This window comes from Rana temporaria, chromosome 9 (assembly GCF_905171775.1).
Source record: "Rana temporaria chromosome 9, aRanTem1.1, whole genome shotgun sequence".
NCBI lineage: Eukaryota > Metazoa > Chordata > Amphibia > Anura > Ranidae > Rana > Rana temporaria.
The window spans coordinates 132,144,425-132,168,821 of record NC_053497.1 but is presented as its reverse complement, the minus strand read 5'-3'; the positions used below and the strand labels follow the sequence as shown (position 1 = coordinate 132,168,821).

Genomic DNA, 24,397 nt, shown 5'->3' with positions numbered 1-24,397 from the left:
GTGGCATTGCCCGCCTTAAGACATGGAGGTTTCGAGTCCTGAGACCAGCACATGGGAGTTCTTGCTGAGGGAAGGGGGAGTAAGCATTGATAAAAGGAGGAGGCATGTTGAGTCCTTCCTGCTCACTATGAGTGTGGGAAGTGCCCTAAAAGATCTCTAAGGGGACAGGAGGAACTGGGTATACTCTAGGGCTCTCCATGAACACAGGAAAAAGGGGAAAGTGGCCCTGGAGCTGTCCCTGCATGTCAGTGGGGTTCCCTGAGAGTTGTAAGGAGATGTGATCTGCCATGCCCATAAAATAGCTAGAGGTGTCAGGTAGTCAAAAGGTAAAAGGAGCCACAGCACCTGAGAAATCCTAGCTCCCCACAGCTCCCTGCCATGCTGTAGCAAACTCTGAAACTAAGAGCTCTATGCAGGATCTTCAGTTTACACCATGGGTCTTCAAACTACGGCCCACCAGTTGTTTAGGAACTACAATTCCCATCATCCCTAGTCATGTCTGTGAATGTCAGTGTGTTACAATTCCTCATGGGATGTGTAGTTCTACAACAGCTGGAGGGCTGTAGTTTGAGGATCCCTGGTTTACACAATTCAGCTGCCGTGTTTCCTGGGAATTTGTGCGTGGAGCTACACACTCTCAAGGGCTATCCTGAAAGACCACTTGGATTTTAATAGCAACTGTAAACCCTAGCACAACAGTAGACCCTTTCCGGCTTTATCCGTAGCCCCAAAGGGGGGACAGTTTCTGCAAAAGCAATGCAGTGCTTGCATTAGACAACGCAGAAGCTTCTGCGACTCTTTTGCAGAGCACACATGATGAAAATAAATAAATCTGTAAACCAACCCACTTTCAATATATTAACACACTACATTTACAGACCCTGTTTAAAGTATATTTACACTTTTTCAGTCAAACTCCAGAAAAGGAGTCATGGCTGACTGCAAAGGTTTCTGAACAAGGGTTTTATTTTTTTCAGTCCAAGCTGCATTGTCTGTCCCAACAGGGTTAGTGGAGGCTCAGTGTCCTCTTACTAACAAAGGAGAAGCTCAGCTTTGGAAATATTTATTTATAAGTATATATAATATGTATATTTAGTGTATCCTTTTTTTTTTTTTTTGCATTGTTGGTGGTCACGTGAATGCTGTCTCCAGTATTGTGAATACTGAGCTTTGTAATGACACCCTTCAGGGTGGCTGAGGATAACCGTGAAGCTTCCAGTTGGAGCCACGGTCTATCATTTTATTTTTACTGCCCCTCACAGGCGTTTCTTGCCAGAGACAAGTAAGTGAAGGAAAAGCACTCTGTATGTACACATACTTTACACTGCAAAGCTCTGGGCAGACAATACTGGAGGGGAGAGCTGTACAAGCACATTGTTGCCATGCAGCGCAAGCAAGTAAAGTGCTAAAGCGGTTCTAAAGCCTTGGGTTCTATGACGAGGGGCCAAGGCTGCGCTGCACTGTCTTTGCCGCTGGACGAGGTGCTCAAGAGCGAGCCTGCACGAGTGCCCCCATAGGAAGCGGCTTCTTATGGGGGCACTCGCCAAAGCGGAGGACCCCAGAAGAAAAGCAGGGCTGCTCTGTGCAAAGCCATTGCACAGAGCAGGTAAGTATAACATGTTTGTTATTTTACAGGGAAAAAACAAAGCTTTAGGCCTCATGCACAATGGACGTTAGAATAACGTTCTAAAAACGCCAGTAGCTTTGCAGTGAGTTTTTCAGCTTTTTCCAACGTTAATGCAGTAGCGTTTTTTAGCGTTTTTCCGCGTTAGCGTTTTTTGGTTGAAGAAATATATATATTTTTTTTAATGGATCAAAAATGTTACGTTTTTTGAGCGTTTATCAGCGTTGGAGCGTTTTTACAGCTGAAAAACGTCACTGCCCAAAACTGCTGATAACAGCCTATGTGTACATAGACATATAGGATAACATGATGGAGAGTTTATTGACTGTAGAAAAAAACGTCTACTGCCAAAAACAGCTGCTGTAAAAACGTCCAGTGTGCATGAGGCCTTAACCACTTGAGATCCGCGCTATAGACGAAATACGTCCGCAGCGCGGCTCTCAAGTGCCAAGTGGCCGTTTAAACACGGCCTTGTATGTGCATTACCCGCGCGCGCCACTGGGTGGCGCGCGGCGGGTAAAAACTGTCCCGGCGCATCGCCGAAGACCCGATGCGTGTACCTGGCGGCCGCGATGTCCGCCGGGTACACGCGATCGTCGGTGACACGGCAGGTGACAGCAGGGACGTGGAGCTCTGTGTGTAAACACAGAGCTCCACGTCCTGTCAGGGAGAGAGGAGACCGATCTGTGTCTCTTGTACATAGAGACACAGCATCGGTCCCCTCCCCCAGTCACCCCCCTCCCCCCACACAGTTATAACACACTCAGGCTACACAGTTAACCCCTTCCTCACCCCCTAGTGTTAACCCCTTCACTGCCAGTCACATTTATACAGTAATTCGTGCATTTTTATAGCATTGATTGCTGTATAAATGTGAATGGCGCCAAATTTGTGTCAAAAGTGTCCGATACGTCCGCCGCAATATCCCAGTCCCAATAAAAATCGCAGATCGCCGCCATTACTAGTAAAAAAAAAAATAATAAAAAAAATCATAATTCTGTTCCCCATTTTGTAGGCGCTATAACTTTTGCGCAAACCAGTCGCTTATTGCGATTTTTTTTTTTTTTTCTTTTACAAAAATACGTCGAAAAATACGTATCGGCCTTAACTGAGAAAAAAAATTGTTTTTTAAAAAAAAAATTGGGATATTTATTATAGCAACAAGTAAAAAAAATATATATATTTTTTAAATTGTTGCTCTTTTTTTGTTTATAGCGCAAAAAATAAAAACCGCAGAGGTGATCAAATACCACCAAAAGAAAGCTCTATTTGTGGGGAAAAAAGGACGCCAATTTTGTTTGGGAGCCACGTCGCACGACCGCGCAATTGTCAGTTAAAGCGACGCAGTGCCGGACGCTGAGATTTCGCCTGGGAACGAAGGGGGTTTATGTGCCCAGTAAGCAAGTGGTTAATGTTCCTATAAAAGACAGTGGATATACCTTTCTGCTCTGTTATACGCTGCAGTGTTTCTCAGCACTACATACATTTGCAGGGAGAACTCTGATTGGAGGAGAGCTGGGTACATGAGTTTAACCACTTGCTGACGGCCGTACGACTTTGTACGGCCTCAGCGCGGCTCCCAATCTCTAACAGGCCGTCTTTTTACGGCCTCCCCTTTTCGCGTTGCCCGCGCGCGCTCCCGAGCGCGCAGCGGGGAACTGCTGTGCTGGCCGTGTCCCTTGGACACAGCCAGTCACAGATCGCCGTGAACGGCCAATCGGAGCGGCCGTTTCCTAGGCGATCTGTGCGGCCAATGAGAGATGATCTCCTATGTTTACATATGAGATCATCTCTCATTGCCGGCTCTCACAGACAGCGGTGCTGTCAGGGGAGAGAGGAGACGGATCTGTGACTCTTGTACATAGAGACACAGATCGGTCACCCCCCCTCCCCCACAGTTAGAACACTAATTAGGGTACACATTTAACCCCTTCCTCACCCCCTAGTCTTAACCCCTTCCCTGCCAGTCACATTTATACAGTAATTAGTGCATATTTATAGCACTGATTGCAGTATAAATGTGAATGGCGCCAAAAATGTGTCAAAAGTGTCCGATGTGTCCGCCATAACGTCGCAGTCCCAATTAAAATCGCAGATCGCCGCCATTTCTAGTAAAAAAAAAAAAAAAAAAAAAATAATAATTCTGTCCCTTATTTTGTAGGCGTATTTAACTTTTGCGCAAACCAGTCGCTTATCGCGATTTTTTTTTTTTTTTTTTTACTAAAAATATGTAGAATACGTATCGGCCTAGACTGAGGATAAAAAAAACGTAAAAAAAAAAATTGAGCTATTTATTATAGCAACAAAGTAAAAATATTTTATTTTTTTTCAAAATTGTCGCTCTATTTTTGTTTATAGCGCAAAAAATAAAAACCGCAGAGGTGATCAAATACCACCAAAAGAAAGCTCTATTTGTGGGGAAAAAAGGACGTTAATTTTGTTTGGGAGCCACGTCGCACGACCGCGCAATTGTCAGTTAAAGCGACGCAGTGCCGAATCGCAAAAAGTCCTCTGGTCAGGAAGGGGTTTAAGTGCCCAGTAAGGAAGTGGTTAAGGGGTTATGGGACTGGGCCCTTGTTACTATTTTTTATTTTTCCTACCAGGTGGAGCACAGTTACACATTTGTAAGATACACCTCTATATTTTATACAGTGGGTACGCAAAGTATTCGGACCCCTTAAATTTTTCACTTTGTTAAATTGCAGCCATTTGCTAAAATCATTTAAGTTCATTTTTTCCTCAATGTGCACACAGCACCCCATATTGACAGAAAAACACAGAATTGTATTCAGACCCTTTGCTGTGACACTCAGGTGCTGTCCATTTCTTCTGATCATCCTTGAGATTTCCTGAGACCTTCATTTGAGTCCAGCTGTGTTTGATCATACTGATTGGACTTGATTAGGAAAGCCACACACCTGGCTATACACCTCCCCCACAGTGCATGTCGGAGCAAATGAGAATCCTGAGGTCAAAGGAACTGCCTGAAGAGCTCAGAGAATTGTGGCAAGGCACAGATCTGGCCAAGGTTTCAAAAAAATGATGCTGTACTTAAGGTTCCTAGGAGCACAGTGGCCTCCATAATCCTTCTCCACTAGAGCACCGGGCCATCGTCAAATGACGGCTCCACGGTGACTCTGAATATTCAACAGGACGTCATATGACGTCCTGTATTCCTGCGGCCACTGGGGGGCGCGCGAGCGGCGGCGCGTCCCCGAGATGCCGATGCGCGTGCCTGGCGGTCGCGATGTCCGCCAGGTACCCGCGATCGGTAACGACAGAGCAGGGATGTGGAGCTCTGTGTGTAAACACAGAGCTCCACGTCCTGTCAGGAGACCGATCTGTGTCCCTTGTACATAGGGACATAGATCGGTCACCTCCCCCAGTCACCCCCCTTCCCCCACAGTTGGAACACAAGACAGGTATATATATTAACCCCTCCCTCACCCCCTAGTGTTAACCCCTTGAATGCCAGTCACATTTATACAGTAATTAGTGCATTTTTATCGCATTAATCGCTGTATAAATGTGAATGGCTCCAAAAACGTGTCAAAAGTGTCCGATGTGTTGGCCGCAATGTCACGGTGACAGTAAAAAAATCGCAAATCGCCGCCAATACTAGTAAAAAAATTAATAAAATAAAAATGCCATAAATCTATCAGCTATTTTGTAAACGCTATAACTTTTGCGCAAACCAATCAATATATGATCATTGCGATTTTTTTTTTTTTTTTTTTTTTTTTTTTTTTACCAAAAATATGTAGAAGAATACGTATCGGCCTAAACTGAGGGGGAAAAAACGTTTTTTTTTAAAAAAAATTGTGATATTTATTAAATAAAAAAAGTAAAAAATAGTGTTTTTTTTTTTTAAATTGTCACTCTTCTTTTGTTTATAGCGCAAAAAATAAAAACCGCAGAGGTGATCAAATACCACCAAAAGAAAGCTCTATTTGTGGGAACAAAATGATAAAAAAATTGTTTGGGTACAGTGTAGCACGACCGAGCAATTGTCATTCAAAGTGCGACAGTGCTGAAAGCTGAAAATTGGCTTGGGCAGGAAGGGGCGTAAGTGCCCGGTATGGAAGTGGTTAAATGGAAGACCTTTGGGACGACCAGAACCCTTCCTAAAGCTGGCCGTCTGGCCAAACTGAGCTATCGGGGGAGAAGAGCCTTGGTGAGAGAGGTAAAGAAGAACCCAGAGATGGAGATGGGAGAAAGGTGTAGAAAGTCAACCATCACTGCAGCCTTCCACCAGTCGGGCCATTATGGCATAGTGGCCCGACGGAAGCCTCTCCTCAGTGCAAGACACATGAAAGCCTGCATGGAGTTTGCTAAAAAAAAAACACCTGAAGGACTCCAAGATGGTGAGAAATAAGATTCTCTGGTCTGATGAGACCAAGATAAAACTTTTTGGCCTTAATTCTAAGCGGTATGTGTAGAGAAAACCAGGCACTGCGCATCACCTGTCCAATATAATCCCAACAGTGAAGCATGGTGGTGGCAGCATCATGTTGTGGGGGAGTTTTTTCAGCTGCAGGGACAGGACGACTGGTTGCAATCGAGGGAAAGATGAATGCGGCCAAGTAGAGGGATATCCTGGACGAAAACCTTCCCCAGAGTGCTTAGGACCTCAGACTGGGCCAAAGGTTTGTCTTCCAACAAGACAATGACCCCCAAGCACAAAGCTAAAATAATGGAGTGGCTTCACAAAAACGATGTGACTGTTCTTGAATGGCCCAGCCACAGCCCTGACTTAAACCCAATTGAGCATCTCTGGAGAGACCTAAAAATGGCTGTCCACCAACGTTTGCCATCCAACCTGACAGAACTGGAGAGGATCTGCAAGGAGGAATGGCCGAGGATCCCCAAATCCAGGTGTGAAAACTTGTTGCATCTTTTCCAAAAACACTCATGGCTGTATAAGATCAAAAGGGTGCTTCTACTAAATACTGAGCAAAGGGTCTGAATACTTGGGACCATATGATATTTAGGTTTTCCTTTTGTAATAAATCTACAAAAATGTCAACAATTCTGTTTCTCTGTCAATATGGGGTGATGTGTGTTCATTAACCACTTAAGACCCGGACCAATATGCAGGTAAAGAACCAGGCCCCTTTTTGCGATTCAGCACTGCGTCGTCTTTAACTGACAATTGCGCGGTCGGGGGATGTGGCTCCCAAGCAAATTTGCCGTCCTTTTTTTCCCACAAATAGAGCTTTCTTTTGATGGTATTTGATCACCTCTGGTTTTTATTTTTTGTGCTGTAAACAAAAATGGAGAAAATTTTGAAAAAAATTCAATATTTTTTGCTATAATAAATATCCCCCCAAAAATATATAAAACAACTTCTTTTTTTTTTTTTCTCAGTTTAGGCCGATACGTATTCTATTACCTATTTTTGTAAAAGAAAAATATCGCAATACGCGTTTATCGATTTGGTTTGTGCAAAATTTATAGCGTTTACAAAATAGGGGATAGTTTTATTGCATATTTTTTATTTATTTTTTTACTACTAATTTCGGCGATCAGCTTTTTTTTTTTTTTTTTGGAACCATTGTCGTTTTCACAGCAAAAAGTGCTATAAAAATGCATTGTTTACTGTGAAAATGACCATTGCAGTTTGGGAGTTAACCACTAGGGGGCGCTAAAGGGGGTTAAGTGTGACCTCATATGTGTTTCTAACTGTAGGGGGCGGGGCTGGACGTGTGACGTCATTGATCGCTTTTCCCTATATTAGGGAACAGACGATCAATGACAGCGCCACAGTGAAGAACGGGGAAGGTGTGTTAACACACAGCTCTCCCCATTCTTCAGCTCCTGTGACCGATTGCGGGACACCGGCGGCGACCGGGTGTCACGGAGCTTCGGACCGGGTCGCGGGTGCGTGGCGCGCGCCCACGATCCACGGCTGGGCGTTTAACAATCGCATACAGGTACGTGATTGTGCCCAGCCGTGCCATTCTGCCAACGTATATCGCGTTAGGCGGTCCTTAAGTGGTTAATGAGGGGGAAAAAAATTCACTTTTTTTTTTTGTGTGTAGTAATTAACATGTTGTAAAGGTTCGTCTTTTTTTTTTTTCTAAATGGGTTCCTTTAAGCTAGTGCATTGTTGGTTCGCTTACCTTGTTCTTCGATTTCCCTTCTAAATGTTTTTTTTTCTTTGTTTGAATTTCTCACTTCCTGTTTTTCCTCAGTAAGCTTTCCACCATCATCCTAGCGGTGGTTAGTCATTTAGAACAACTTACTGAGGAAGAACAGGAAGTGAGAAATTCAGTCAAAGAAGTAACCTATTTAGAAAATAAAAAATTAACCTTTACAACCCCTTTAAACTTCAATGATATGAAAATGCAAACAATCAGGGAAAAACAGATGCAAAATAAATGGGGGGGAAAAAAGAACAGTGTCCATAAAAAAAGAATTTTTTTTTTTTTTTTCAAAGAATCTCCACTCAAAAGAAATCCAATCCATGGACTGTGCAAAAAATACTCTCATCCACTCTAGAAAAAGAATTCACCACCGTGAAATATGATCAAAGGCGTCTCTTACCAGCTTTGTTGGACCATTAGGTTATAAATGGTCATGAAGCGCTGAATGTATCAGTGTTGGAAATAATTCCACTGCACCGTCCAGGCAGCTCCCGGCATCAAGGCCACCAATATAAAAATAATATACGTAATATAATTTAGCCATGGAATAAATGGTCCCTTCTTTTTATTGTCACATGGACGTTGTGGTTTAACCACTTGGAGACCAAGCTATTTCTGCCACTTTTCAAGTTTAAATCTTTGTTTTTTACTAGAAAATTAATTCGAATCCCCATACGTGTGTGTGTATATGTGTGTGTGTGTATATGTGTATATATATATATATATATATATATATATATACACGCACGCAGATACCCTAAGGGGGGGAAAAAGCAATCATTTGCAATTTTTTATGTCTCACTGTGTTTGTGCAGCGGTTTTTCAAATGCTATAAAACACAATATATTCCCAGAAAAAATGTTTTTTTTTTTTTTTTGTAAAATATGAAAAATGCTTTGTCGAGTAAATATCTAAAATGTCATGCTCTCAAATTGCGCACACTTGTGGAATGGCAACAAAATATGGTATTTAATCTCCATTGGCTTTCAATAAAGACAATAAAAAATAAATAAAAAAAACTCCATAGGCCTCAAATTTTGTTTTCTTTTACAGGTCTAATGCTAGAATTATTTCTCTTGCTCTGTCGTTCACAGCGATACCTCACATGTTGTCAAAACACAGTTTACTTATGCTTGCGTATGCATTTGCTTCTGCCCACAAGCACAGAGGGATGGGGTGCTTTTCATTTATTGTTACACCACCCCCCCCCCCCTTTTTTTTTTTTTTTTTGTTCTGATCTTTAGCTTTAAAAAAATATGGGTTACTTCCAGCCTGAACTGGAAGTGACATCATGACATTGCTCTAGTCCTCCATGGCCATAGAGGCGATCAAAGGCTAATTTGGTCTTTGTTCACCTCTGTAACCAGCCGGCCGCACCTTCTAATCGTATTGTCAGGCGCAACGGTGAAAACCGCAAGCTCGAGAAACACTGGCAAATGACGAGGGGGTGTCCCCTCCCGCCACTTCCGAAAGTGACCCAGTGGCTAATGAGCTGCTTGGATCGCTTTCCTGGGAAAGCCAGCCACCGACTGGAAAAAAATTATAAATACCAGGGTTATGGCATATATCTTCAGTTATAACCCCAGTAAACCACTTGCAAAATCGATATATATATATTTTGCGGTTGGCAAGTGGTTAAAGTTTTTATTAAATACTTCACAAGGGAGTTCCTACTTAATTTTTCTGTTGGTGGTGCCGGTATGGTGCGGTGGAATCGTTGCCAACCCTGATTCATTGAGTGCTTTGACTATTTATAACTTTAAGTGGAAGTAAACCAGATTTCATAAAATTTGAGCTGGGCACCTATATCTGCAGTGTTTTATTTGTATCTCTCTTCAAAGCCCTGAGTCCAGTAGCTGTCTCCTTCTCCATTCTTCTGTTATCAGCCTGATAACTCCTGACATGTTCTCGGTCACATATGCTAAAAGCAGCCAAAGTTTTGTGTTGGGGAGGATGCTATAAATTATCCCTGAACTATTCAACAAACAGCTCTGAAAGTCTCTACCTATAAGGAGTGTGTGTGCCTTTTGTCCAATCGGCTGTCTTGGCTGTATGTCCAGGCTTCACTGCAGTGCTAACCAGGAAGAGAAAATCTCCTAACATGATCTGACCTTTCTAAACAGTATAAAAAGCTGAAGAAGGCAGATATACATGTAAAACGTATGTATTTGTTTCATCTCCGTGTATCATCTGATGCTGCTCACTTCACTGGGTATATGTGAGGGTTTACATCCACTTTAATGGTCCAACGAAGCTGGTAAGAAAGTATTTTTGCACAGTTCAGGGATTGGATTGCTTTTGAGTGGAGAGTCTGAAAAAAGGACTTCTTTTTATATACACTTTCTTTATTTATTTTGGATCTGTTTTTCTGACTGTTTGCATTTTCGTATCATTGAAGTTAAAGTGGTGGTCCGGCCAAAATTACACTTTTTCAAATAAAAATACCCCTAGAATACACAAGCTTAATGTATTCTAGTAAAGTTAGTCTGTAAACTAAGTTCCGTTTTGTTATTACAGCATTTTGAAAGTTTATAAACTAGCATTACCGGTAGACCGTGGCCATCCTAAGTGTGGGCATCTGAAGCCAGACTGTATTACTTCCTGGATTTCAGCCATGCAGATCTCGCACATGCTCAGTGCTGCACAAGCAATGTAATAGGTTTCCATAGCAACAGGAGTGTCAGAGGAAGTTGCCGCCCCTTATCTAGGCAAACCTCTCCTCCCTCCAGGAACCAGTAAATATACTAAATCATTTGTTTCTGTGCATACATGTGGATATATAGCTATATCTCGTGTGTGTATGTATATTATATATATGTATATTATATATATATATATTGTGTGTGTGTGTGTGTACTGGCTGGTTGCACTGGTTGGCACTGGTAGATAGAAAATTCTCCTGCTCTAGGGTAACGCAGTCCAATTACAGGGTATATTCAACGGTCTTGCAGCCCTTCTCAGAATCATGGGAATTCATACGGCTAAAAAAGAGAAAAGAAAGGAGGGCGCACGACCTAGTGTAATACTGTATAAAAGGGTTTTATTAAATGTATTAAAACAATGGTTATACTCACAAAATAAGTTGTATAACACGCTTTGAAACATAGTACAGCTGGTACACAGCAACACCAGAAGAACACGGTGACAACACGGATCAAGTGGTATCTGACCGGTTGACATTGGCACAGTGGCAGGTGGCACTGGCAGTTTCACACTGAGCCGATTTGTATGCTTCAGTTACACTATATGTAACTAAATGCAGAGACCAGCTGTCAGCGTGATGTCCGGGGGGTGGGTGGGACCTGGGGTGGGCGGGGCCATGCAGATATCAAACACCAGCCAATGATTGGGCTGCCTAAGAAAGTGGGCGGGGCCACAAACACGTAGCGGCCCGCCCAGTTCCCATACCATTGGCTGGTGTTTTTAGCTGCTGGGCTGGGTCCCGCCCATCCCCGACATCGCGCTGATTCCTCTTTCTGCAATGCATTCAGTTGCAGATCAGTTTCACACATTGAGCACGGAGCCGCTCAGTGTGTGAAACGGTCAGTGTAGTGTAGGGAATAGCAATGGCAAAACAAACCTGTTTGCCCTTATTTAAAATGGCTGGGGAGAATATTTACTTGTTGATCAGAGATAGCCAGGTCACATGATATTGACATCACACATGTGGGCGTGTATACAGGCTGACGTGTAAATCTCCTCCTACCTGAACTCTCAGCACTGGAGAAACTGCAGTGCATCACAGACCGTGGTTTACAGATCAGCCAAAAGGGTGTATATAGTGGCAATATTTTAATGTAAGAAGATTTATAAGCTGTGTGTGTTTTCACATATTAATTACTATTCTGGAATTGGCGCTATATGTGCACTATTTGGTTGACTGGTATCGTGGTTTTTACGTGGCTGACTTTTCTCTTTTATGTGACCTAGCGCAGAAATTCTTTGCCTACACGCAGTACTGTGTTGGATTGAACTAGTTTTCTTTGCTTTGTTTTTGTTATTTAGTCCCAGAACGACGCTCTGTAAGATTGTTACTATAGTTACACTGTATGAAGAGGAGGTAGGCAGCATCTCTCTGCAGGGAAAGGAGAAGTCCCACTTTAGTAGTAATAAACCCCATTTCTTTGTTTTGGAGTAGGTAAGGGGTAGAACCTCTGTTAAGCTTTTATTGCTGTCTTTGTTTAGGCTTCCTTTCCCAAAGGCAGTGGTCTCTGCGACAGGAAGTTGGGGAAATCCACCCAGAGGGGACCTTAAGTCACAAAAACATGAGAGGATTTGATCTTGGGCCTCATGCACACTGGACGTTTGTACAGCTGCTGTTTTTGGCTTCAGGTGTTTTTATTTTCTGCAGCCAGTAAACTCGCCAGCATGTTCTCCTATAAGTCCATGCACACATAGGCTGTTATCAGCGTTTTCTGGCTTGAAGAAAAACCCAGAACTAGTGGGTTTGAAGAGGAGTTTTTCAGCTGGAAAAATGTGTTCACTCTGAAAGACTCAGCTATTCTGCCTTTTATGAGCTTTTTTGAGCCATTGGCTTCTGCGGGAGTATAGTTTTGCTCAAACGCTACTGCAAAGACGCCTCAAAACTCATTCTACAGCTAACGCTACTGATGTTTTTATGAGGTCCGGTGTGCATGAGGCCCCGACTCCATCTCCAAACTCAGAAATAGAGTTTTACCTGGAGATGCACACGCAGCATGAGAACAAGGCAACCTGTGTATGAAGGAGATAGTTTCAGATTATGGGTGTTCACATATATATTGCTATTATGTCTGTTGGTGGTCAGTATCTTCTAAAATATGGGATGACAACTGACCCCCCCCCCCCTTCTCCTCTTTTTTTTTTTTTTTTTTTTTTTTTTGTAAATGACCTCTTTTTACAATATATTGCAAATTAGCATTTGCTGTATTGGTTCACACCAGCCAATCAGAATTAAAGTTAGGCTTGAGTTGGTGGCATAGGGAGCAAGTCAGAAAGTTCTTATTTTGATAATGGGGCCCACCTTGTGCAATCTGCTTTTATGGTTGAACTGCTTGGTAAATCCTCATACACGCGGGCCGAATGTCGGATGGCATCAGACGGTTCAATAGAAACTGGCCGACATTCGGCCTGTTTGTACTGTGACCCAAAAATGGTCTGTTGACCGGCTCCCTCGCCACTGGAGTTGATTGATGGGGAAAGGAACCAATGGCTCCTGCTGCTATCAATCTGCCCAATGAGGTAGGAGACAGTGGCGACCACTGCTCTCATTCAACATCACTGGATTGGATCGGGCTCAGGTAAGAATGAGAGGGGGGGGGGGGCCTTACAGCTGAGAAGTGTGTGTGTGTGTGTGTGTGTGTGTGTGTGTGTGTGTTTTTTTTTTTTTCCTGAATGCATAGTTAAGTCTTTAGAAGAACTTTAAGCCCCTCCTCCTGTCATCCAGCTGTAAAGTACTAGAGTTTTAGTGGACAGTAGAAGTTTTGGCATCATGCATAAGTGACAAGGGATGGGGGTTCATTCTCTCACCATAAATGAAAGCCCTTGTATAGGCTGGGAATGGGATCCAGGGGGGTTGCGCAGGGACACAGAAGACATAGTCACTTTGTTACTTTGGGTATGTTACTATGTTTGAAGCCGTGTCAGGTTCACTTTGGTTTGTGCAGGGACTCTGTGTGCCAATTTTCTTGTATTACAGGGAGTAACAGGAATTGGTAAAGTAACAGTTTACCCAAATGGATTATTTCAGGTTTTGGTAGAAACTAGAGTTTAACCAATTGTCTGCCATTTGGGCACCTAAATGTGGCTTGTCTGCACAGCTGTGCCAGCCGTTACCAGGGGCTTCCTCTATCCTCATTGACTTTTACATTTTCTAATGGAGAAACACAAGAACACGCAGAATACTGGGAATCTGAGGCGGCAACTATGGTAGAGAGAGAGTACCACTGAACTCTCCAAGGATGTATGAAACCAGCAAATGACCCGGCTGGACTCCACTAGTAAATGAAGTATCACAGTGGAGGGCTCTTTAATACAGTAGAAATATAATAATCATTAATGGTATGTTGCAAATTTTTGCCAGTCTCAAATTCGGATCCAATTACATTTTTGGCCTTGTTTATCTGGAAGGAAAAGGGTTTTATGTTGCCGTTGCCCATATCAGTTTTTCTGCAGAAGAGCTCTGTGTTGGATATGCATTGGAGAAAGACAGGAAAGTGAAAAGTTAAAGTTGCTTCTGTGCAGCACAGACTGTTCATATTTCACACATTCTGACACACAAGGTTCATGAGTTTTCTTGCTTGTGTACAGGGTGCACTTTTCAGTTTCACCAGCAGAGAGCAGCATGTGTACATCATTCACCTTCTTTTTTTATATATATATATTGTGTCCATAGAATCTTTTGCTGGATTGATAAACCCCCCTCACCCCCACCCACATCTTCTGATTCTTTGTTACCCTATCCTTTTTTCATCAGTGGGTTCTTTAAGCCTCACATTCAATTTCTCTCCCACCAGTCTCTATTGTCTGCTTCCTCCTCATTAGCAGCTCTTCTTTGTTCCTGGGCCGCTCAGTCTTCTTTCACCTCTGTGCACGGTGCTTGTGTGATGTGCACATCTCCCCTGCGTTTGCTGCTTTCATGTGCCATCTCTACCCATCCATGGAATGAGGCAGAGGCACCGCCGACCCCAAGAGCTTACTTTATGTCTTCGTCAAACATGCCACTAATTGTGAAGCCCGAAACTTAACAGCCATTTGTCAGATTAATAGCCATGTTTGTGTGTAGATATAATATTGTTTATGTACATACATAATATTTTTTTATTCAGCTTTTTTATAATGTCTTTCTCTGTCCCTTCAATCTCTTTCCCCATCTAGCTTTATTTCCTACGCTGCTCCTAAGAATACCAGAATTTTTTATAAAGCCATTTTTCACAATTGCGTTCCTTTTTAACTCTTTATTACACTCTTGCTACATTATATGCTTGTGACTTCCGTCTGTTTGACTTCTGTTTTTCCTATTCTAGAACCCAGATTCATTTGGCTTCAGTGATGACCCCGAAGCTGACTTGTGGAACGCACGCTTTGCCTTCTTCACTAGTGTAACACTCTGCCTGGTGTTGGGAACCGCGTTTGTATATTACATCCCAGATCCAAGGTAAGGCGTTCTGTGCTTCTGTTCTCTTCCCCTCTGTGTTGTGTGTAAACTCTTCCCATCCCCCCCCCCCCCCCCCCCCTGTCCTCTTAATACAATAAACTGCCAGTGTGGCATCTCTGTTCCCTCAACACTCATATTGCCATCACTTAGTCATCTCTGAGGGGGAGAATATATTACAGCTATAAGTCTTCTCCTGACAGAAACTTGCACATAACGCTTCACGTAGCCTGTCGCTGTTCGAGTGACAGAACCAGTAGCCCCCCTCCTTCTTCTCTCCTCAACATTGGGTTGGGGGAGCGAGTAGATTTGGAGCAAACCCCCGTGGACCAGCACGGCTGAGGCGTGACTATATATAGCCTCTAATTGCTTATTTCTGGAAACTGTACTGAAGCGGGGTCTGTTAAATGGGATGTAGGGTCACATGTCCTTGCTGTCACTGTCACCTCTCGATTGGAATCGATGTCCACGGCTCTGCCTGGTCTAGGGAGCAGTATTATGTGATTAGCGCAGGTGAGGACTGAGTGCGTTCTCATTGCAGCCAGGCTATGCTCTTTCCTGTGGGAGAGTTCTAATGAGGAGAGATCAATTATTTATTTTCATGCTGGGCTGGAAGAAAACAGCAGTGTAGCTTGGCATCAGCTGCAGCTCTGTTCTGACATCAGAAGTCTCAAACCTGCAGACTTGTCTTTGTTACGGCCCTCCTGCACACATTCACCGATGTACAAATACCCCTCTTCTCCATTGCACACACCTATCCTCCAACAACAGGCATCCTGGGGTAGTGCCACGCCCGCAACACGTACCAATTCTGATTCTAACTCAGTTTATCTTTCTACCTACCGTCTGTAGTAGTGACCATCATTGTTTGGCAGATGACCTCTTAGCAATTGAGTTGTTTTAACAGAATTTTAGAACAGGTAGAAAAGGGTCCAAGATGTGGAAAGAAACCTGAAGATCCACCTTCTGGCTGGCAAGAAAATTACATTGTTAATGATCAGATTTATTTCTTGCTTGCCTAACTGCAATTTTTTTAATTTGCACGACCATAATAAAAATATAGAAAGTCGTTACACATTAACATTTAGCCGACGTTCATATCGGGCCGTCTTGACATGCGATTTGACATAAATGAAAAATGTATACCAATAATGGCGCCCCGTGGGGATAAGAACATATAACAAGCAAGCTGCCCCTTTAAAAGTGAACAAATCACTGTGTAAAATATTGAAATGAGGATAAAACATATGGCGCTATACATGTTCATAAAAAGAGTAAATGTACAATACATAAAATGTGTACACTGGTAAAATAAATGGTCATAATCGCAAGCAAAAAGTCCCATAGATGATAAATCCCAACACCAAATCGAAGTGCTCTGAGATAAAAGTTCTAGAATTTCCACCACGAGTGCTCAGTATGAAGGTGGCCACTCACCAGAGATGTTTGACCCCTTTTTACAGGACAGTCAAAAAATGCTTTTGGAACACCAATTTTGGTCCACTAATGGCATAAATCCACTCCACTGGCCGCTCACGATGGAACTAGGATGTAAAAATGATTTCATAGGAGACACAGATAAGTCTCAAAACAACAATAGCAGTTACACTTGCATGTTGAAGTGCCTGGCACTAGGTGTAATCCGCGTGTGTGAGGCGGCAAATCCCTTGGGGATGGCAAGCGTTCCACGTCTCGCTCTGGAGGGCAAAGTCTAGTATCAAGTTAGGACCCGGAATTGGCGGATCCTTCGCTCAGACAGGTTTCGCCATGATTGGCGTCTTCCTGAATTGTGCTGAACTCGCACAATTTCAAACCCGCCTTCCGTTTGAACGTGGGCTAAATGAGAGTTGCCAATGACTTATTTTTGCAGGTGCATTCTCCAGATTGTCATCCTTACCACTGCTTCTGTACTTGGCGAGTCAGTGACCTGAAAGAAGTGTGTAGCTGGTATAGTACCAGGACACCTGATGTGCATACTAGTTTCAGGTCAGTGGTTCACTAACTGCATGGATGAGGTTGACAGCCACAGATCTGAAAAAGCAGGTCAGCTGCGGTACTTATTTGCTGTCCGGGGGGAAAAACACTTGTATATATCAGTTATTTCAGAAGGGTGTGTTCCCTGCAAGCTCAGATTAACCAGCCTGCTGTGGTTAGCTATGGCCAGGATGAATTCACTGGGCAACTAACTAAAGTTCTTATGGGAGACCATGGGGGTTATTTACTAAAGGCAAATCCACTTTGCACTACAAGTGCAGTTGCTGTAGATCCGAGGGGGACATACAAGGAAAATAATAAACAGCATTTTAGCTTGCAAATGATTGGATGATAAAATCAGCAGAGCTTCCCCTCATTTCAGATCTACCCCTCAGATTTACAGCGACTGCACTTCCAAGTGCAAAGTGGATTTTCCTTTTGTAAATAACCCCTTATGTATACCTATTGGTCCATAAATAAACGATTTTAAAGCATTTTGTTGTATATGGTAAGTGCAAAATAAGACTTTTCTTTGAATCTGCTGAAAATCCAGTGCTTTTTATGTCCTCTGTAATCTTAAACGGCTATATATATATATATTTTTCCTGCTTATGTTCCCCTAAACTATAATTTGCCTATAGTCACTAAACTCTTCCTGTCTTAAGGCTCATACACACGATCGGATTTTCTGACAACCATTGTGTGATTGCACGTTTTTTGACGGATAATCCGACCGTTTGTACGCTCCATCGGGCAGTTGTCAGAATTTCAATGGTTTTCTAGCGTGCTTAAATTTTCCGACAACAAATGTGTGCCGTCGGATTATCCGATCGTGTGTACACAAGTCGCAAAAAAATCCAAAGTACAAACACGCATGCTCCGAACCAATGCTAAACATAGCACAACATTAGCAGAAGTTAACGGTGGCGGTAAAGAGCTGAAAAACAACACATAGTTTTGTGTATGTTGGCTGAAAAAGTTCTGCCGTCTGTATGCAGAACAAGTTCACGGATTTGTCCGATGGAAATCGGATCGTGTGTACGAGGCTTTAGGGTGACAATGCTGCTCCTTCATAGATGCAGTACAGTGATCACCAGGTGAAAATGAAAAAAGCCGGAAACTAATGCAGCCACCGCTGCATCTAAGCACTGATGGGCTGCAATGTTTTACATTTATGTTGTATCTATAAACAAGTGATAAGCGCTTCAAATGGGTGATCGTGACCATAACAGAGGATGATTCCAAAAATACGTGCACAAATATAATAAATGACTGCACTGTGGTATGTGAAAAATTATCAACTGGGAAAAGGTAAACCCAAAATTAAACACAAGGATGTGAACATGAAATGGTGTAAATAAATAAATAAATAAATCTCTGTGCATTCAAAAGTGTCCAGAAGTATTAAAGTGCAAATGCTGAAGCTTCAAAAAATAAATAAATAAATAAGTGAATAAATAAAGAAGGTCCAAGATGACAGACAGTCTCTAATGCCAGGTGAGTCTGGACAGGTGAACTTCTGCAACTCTATTTTCTTCCCTCTAGCAGTTAGTGGACTATCCTCATAGGTAATGTAGTACCCTTACCTGCAGGGTGCTATATATAAGCATATAGTTAGGACTCCACAATGGATATTCTTGCGTCCCCGACTGTGGATCACTCCTACTGCTCCGGCTGTTGGATCTCTCCAGGCTCCATGGTCCTCAGTGCGGGTGGAATGGGGACAGAGGGAGAGGAAAAAATGCCTCCGATAGTGTAATAGGTTTAAGCTTGCGCGTGTTTATTATAGCAAAAAAATTGTGATAAATAGAGCAAAGCAAGCAAAGCAGGGATGCGCGCATGCAGTGTTGTATTTTTAAAACTCCCGGGGACGCGGCGTTCTATATACCGCCTGACGTCCGGTGGCCTCCGGCTTGTGTGGATATAAATCTCGGTCTGACTCCCTACGGCGTTACGTCACGCACCTCGTGACTTCATCAGGGGAACCTGATGAAGTCACGAGGTGCGTGACGTAACGCCGTAGGGAGTCAGACCGAGATTTATATCCACACAAGCCGGAGGCCACCGGACGTCAGGCGGTATATAGAACGCCGCGTCCCCGGGAGTTTTAAAAATACAACACTGCATGCGCGCATCCCTGCTTTGCTTGCTTTGCTCTATTTATCACAATTTTTTTGCTATAATAAACACGCGCAAGCTTAAACCTATTACACTATCGGAGGCATTTTTTCCTCTCCCTCTGTCCCCATTCCACCCGCACTGAGGACCATGGAGCCTGGAGAGATCCAACAGCCGGAGCAGTAGGAGTGATCCACAGTCGGGGACGCAAGAATATCCATTGTGGAGTCCTAACTATATGCTTATATATAGCACCCTGCAGGTAAGGGTACTACATTACCTATGAGGATAGTCCACTAACTGCTAGAGGGAAGAAAATAGAGTTGCAGAAGTTCACCTGTCCAGACTCACCTGGCATTAGAGACTGTCTGTCATCTTGGACCTTCTTTATTTATTCACTTATTTATTTATTTATTTTTTGAAGCTTCAGCATTTGCACTTTAATACTTCTGGACACTTTTGAATGCACAGAGATTTATTTATTTATTTATTTACACCATTTCATGTTCACATCCTTGTGTTTAATTTTGGGTTTACCTTTTCCCAGTTGATAATTTTTCACATACCACAGTGCAGTCATTTATTATATTTGTGCACGTATTTTTGGAATCATCCTCTGTTATGGTCACGATCACCCATTTGAAGCGCTTATCACTTGTTTATAGATATTTGATTTTTTTGTGTTATGTGAACACTCTTAGATATAGCTGCATCAGATTTTTATTTATGATCACCTGCTTTATTATCATCGCTGTATACTCGCAGTAGCGCATTGAAAACTTTATCACTTTACATTTATGTTGTGTTTGCAGTCAAATTTGAAAAGCCATCACTATGACTATTCACTTGCTGTACTGGAAAATAAAATAAAATCTTGCCTTATTACAGGTTTATACTTGGAGCCATTGGGCAGTGTGCATTATTCAGAATAGCTTGCAGTGTGCAGTCAGGGGCAGATTTAATGACCAGAATCCTATGAAGTGACACGGGTTATACTTGCCTGCTCTTGCAGTAGTTTTACACAGAGCACCCCCAATTCTCCTCTTCCTGGCCCCTCCCTCCTGTTTAGTGCCCTCATGCTTGCTATCGGGCTCGCTCCTGAGCCACTGCTCTGTGTCCATTCTCACTCGACTGACAGTAGCAGGAGCCAATGGCTACTGCTCCGGTCTCAGCCAATGAGGAGGGAAAGAGCCAGGGGAGCTGAAGTTCTTATTCACATTGCTGGATCGAGAGGGGGCTCAGGTAAGTTTTAGGGGAGCTGCTGCACGCAGAAGGTGTGTGTGTTGTGTTTTTTTTTTTTTTTTTTTGCTGAATGCATGAAGGTAAGAAACCTTGAGCCCTTAGAACCACTGGCAAGGGCATTAACCTACTGTGTACCACCCAGGTCCTTGTTATCTTTAACCCTTTGTTAGGACACTGTGCAAATCTAGTGTACAAATAATAATGATCCCCCACCACCACAGAACATACAAGGTTCATTGTGCCAAATATCACTCCCCATCCCCCTCTCTAACATTACTAGGGAAAGCTTGGTAGGATTTTTTTTTTAAGAAAGTAAAAAGGTAAGCAGCTATTTAAAGTTTTGCTATGTGACAAATCTAAACTAGGCGTTATCCCAAATTGGCTGCAAAAGTGGGAATACACTTTAACCACTTAAGGACCGCTTAACGCCGATATACGTCGGCAGAATGGCACGGCTGGGCACAGACACGTACAGGTACGTTGCCCTTTAAGAGCCCAACCGTTGGTCGCGTGTGCACCGGTGCACTCGCGACCTGGTCCGAACATCCGTGACCGGACCCGATCGCCGCCGGTGTCCCGCGATTGCAATTGTCGGTTAAAACGACGCGATGCCGAATCGCAAAAAGGGGCCAGGTCCTTAACCTGCATATTGGACTGGGTCTTAAGTGGTTAACCCCCAACATGCCTCCTGAACAGGCAGGCATTTCTCTCCATCCGCACACACTGCGCTGTATTCTCTGCCCAGGCAGCGTCTGGGTTCCAGGGATTGGTGACGCTGGGTGGGGGGTGGTGTTGTTTCTGTGGCTTTTCTTTTTCCTTTCTATTTCTCGGTGGGAGTTTGACATGTTATGGCTGAGGCTCGGATGGGAGGTGAGGAAGCTGTTAATACGTTTAATGAGTGTCAGCATCTGCCAGAAATAGCAGACCTGTTTAGTGATTTTTCTCACTCAAAGTGGAACGCAACCACGCATGGAGAAACAAGACGTTTCCTGCCGCTCCTCTTTCATTCCTATTAGTCCCACGTTCTCTCTCATTATCATTCATCCACATTATAGCCTCTTTAGCACAGCTTAAAGGAGAACTCCGTATACACATCTATCAGTAGTTTATCTGCCAAATGATTTGTAATTCTGCAGGTCAGAGGGCTGCGGGAAGATGATGGACATGAAGCGGGTACTAGCAGGATTTTTAAATCTATTAAAAAAAGCTGATATTTCTGATGTGTTCGCTGAATGTAATGGTAATTGAAGCGCCATATCAGTGACAAGAGGTCAAAGAGAGAATCCAAAAAGTAGCCAACACAGTTTGGGGGTCCAAGAGCACCCCCTTCATCAGGGCTTCTATAGGGAATTGGCAGCCAAACGGCTACTTACTGGGCCTGTGCTGCAATCCCACTGGAAGAAATGACAGTAAAGGTCCTTTTATTTTATTTGCATAGTTGTCAGTCAAGCCCTGATGAAGGGAGCGCGATTGGATCCCTGAGATGGGTTGGATACTTTTTGTATTGTCCTGCTTGCGTTTATTGGAATAAAGTTGTATCTGGACCTCTTATCAGTAGTGTGACGCTTCAATTTCCATGGGAAACCAATGAGATCGTGAAGGTTCTCCAGGGTGTAGAATGTGCATGAGAACCAGATCCTTTACATCAGTATCCACACAGCAATGCCAGTGATGCTTCCCCCACCCTGATTGGACAGTGAAAGAAGCGGTAGACTGATTATTCCATGTCACTCTGCACTCTCCTCCTACCAACATGCTTCTTGTAGGCACATGAGCACTGTAGCACAACTAATCTGGCTCCCTGGTGTGTTTCTCCCTTTCCCAGTCTGAGCTCTGCTGTACATGAATTGCAGGAGGCTGATGCCAACATCAAATTTGTATACCTACTACATTAAATATCTACTTGCATTAAAGGCCAGTTCACACCATAGAAACGCAGTCCAGATGCATGTGTGTTTTTGATGAGTTCCAGTGTGGTTTTTGGTGCAGTTCATTTTCTTTTCCCCCTTCTTTTTTTCTTACCCTTAAATAAGGACATGTCTTCCAGTGCAGGAAAAATGCAGCATGTTCTACTTTTTTTATTATATGTATGTATAATTTTTTTTTTTTTTTTTTTTTTTTGGAACCGCAAGCGCTGGTGTGAACTATGCTATTGAAAACCATCTAACCTACATTCCATGCGTTTGTTTTTTTTTTTTTTTGTTTTTTATGCAGAAAAAAACACACTGGACTGCATGTGGTGGGAACTGGCCCTTACACAAATATTATACACCATTATGTAATAAGTATATAGCTGCATTCATTTGTCTTTTTTATATCTGTGTAGAGCTCAGCTATTGGCTTTTGCCCTAGAGAAAGGCATGTTTCATATGGGCTTCAGCTTGTAGAAGAGCAGTGTAAACAGCAAGCTTTGTTAAAGTACCATTCAGCTCTGGTTTGTCAATGTGGAACACGCATCCTTCTGGGAGAGCTGATTGCTATTTTAGGCTGGATTCACACCTGTGCAGTTTTAATGCTTTTTGCATCATGCCGATTTCCACTGCAGCCCATTTACCATGGTTTCCTATGGAACACGCTCTGTAGTGCAAATCTGCAAAATGCACCAAAAATACATAGGTGTTGAATCTAGCCTTAAGCAAGCTGCTAGCAGGCTTCAGCAGTTCTTGAAGCTTGTTTAAGCAAGCTGCTCAGCAGGCTTTCAACAAGAACTGCCTGGGTGAGGAGAGCGATCGTTGTTCCTAAGCATTAGGAGTTCGCTCTCCTCACCACTGACAGAACAGAGATCTGTCTGTTTACATTGACAGATCTCCGTTCTCTCCTTCTCTGGATCAATCGCAAGTAGCCACCAGCCATTAGGGGTCGCCGGTCACACGCACGAGCTCCTACATCACACCGCGGGGGGGCACGCCCTATACTCAAAGCGCCCGCCGTACAGGTACAGGAGTGCCATTCTGCCACTGTCGGTGCGGTCGGCTGGCAAGCGGTTAGAAACCAAACAAAAATTGCTGCAGATTTGCGCTGTTGTTGGATGAACAAAATCAACAGCAGCTTCTTATCTGTTCTGGGCCTTTAGAAATCTGTGATCTGGTAGGGGTAAGTATAGATGGGGGAGGAGGCTAGAACAACCTACAGTACGAGTACAACTAAAGGTGAACATTGCAATCCTATTCATTGCATAGAAACCAGCTTGGCATGTCACATGACGTGTGAGTAACATTGGCAGTGACCGGATCTCCGGTCCATTTTGGACTGCATAAAAGTCTGACTATTTGTAGCTAGTTTGTATTTGTAATTTGCTGCTTTATATAAATTATTCTTTTCTTTCAGATGTTCTGTTTCTAGCTGTCTGTATGTGAAGTAAAATCAAACAATTGATATGTTTTTTGGCAGGTTAGACTGTGATGGTGGACATATTGGGCGATCCATTGAGACCTATAATCTGGGAAGGGTTAGGAGCTCCTGACATAGATGAACTATAAGCTGCTTTTCTTTTTTCTGTACCTTCTCCAAGCTCCTTTAAACATTTTTGCTGTCTCTCCTCTTTCGACAGGATGAATCGTTGGGCCCGAAAAGAGGCAGAGCGTTTGGTGAAACTGAGAGAAGCACAGGGGCTTCCCCTCATGCCTGAAAACTACTACGACCCCGACAGCCTGGTATTGCCAGATGATGTTGATGATGAAGAGTAACCTCCTACTTTGTTCTTGTAGTGCAATAAATTATATGTTGGACCTGTTTATGTGGATGACTTATTGGGAAGAGTGTGTGCTGAAGACTACTCCCTGCCCAGTCATACTGTGCTACATGGACAGCAAGGCAGACGTTTAGTGAGCCCTGAACCCCCCCCCCCCCCCCCCCAGTGTGGAGAACACCAGCCCTAACACACCCCCAGCTAATAATCAAGAGGGGGGTAGTTTGGGACTTTAACCACTAGGCTAACGCCCGCCGTCAAATGATGGTGGGACGATAAGCCTCTCGTTCTGGGAGGACGTCCTCGCCTTCCCTAGCCACTAGGGGGCCGCGTCACCGGGAACCCAATGCGCGTGCCGGGTGGCCGCCGGGCACCCGCCATTGCCCAGTAACTGAGCAGGACAGTGGATCTCTTTGTAAACACAGATCCACGTCCTGTCAGCGAGAGGAGACCGATGGTGTGTCCCTTGTACA

General features: G+C 43.4%; 1 protein-coding gene across 1 annotated transcript in view; it reads left to right on the top strand.

Annotated features, from left to right (window-relative positions):
• Positions 1–23,970, top strand: part of LOC120914082 (NADH dehydrogenase [ubiquinone] 1 beta subcomplex subunit 11, mitochondrial-like) — a 30,645-nt gene extending 6,675 nt beyond the window's left edge. Inside the window, exons 2-3 of the mRNA XM_040324543.1 lie at positions 14,775–14,905; positions 23,787–23,970. Coding sequence (XP_040180477.1) covers positions 14,775–14,905; positions 23,787–23,922 — 267 coding nt within the window. The 3' untranslated portion in view covers positions 23,923–23,970. The remainder of the gene's footprint in view (positions 1–14,774; positions 14,906–23,786) is intronic.
• The last annotated feature ends 427 nt before the right edge of the window (positions 23,971–24,397 follow it).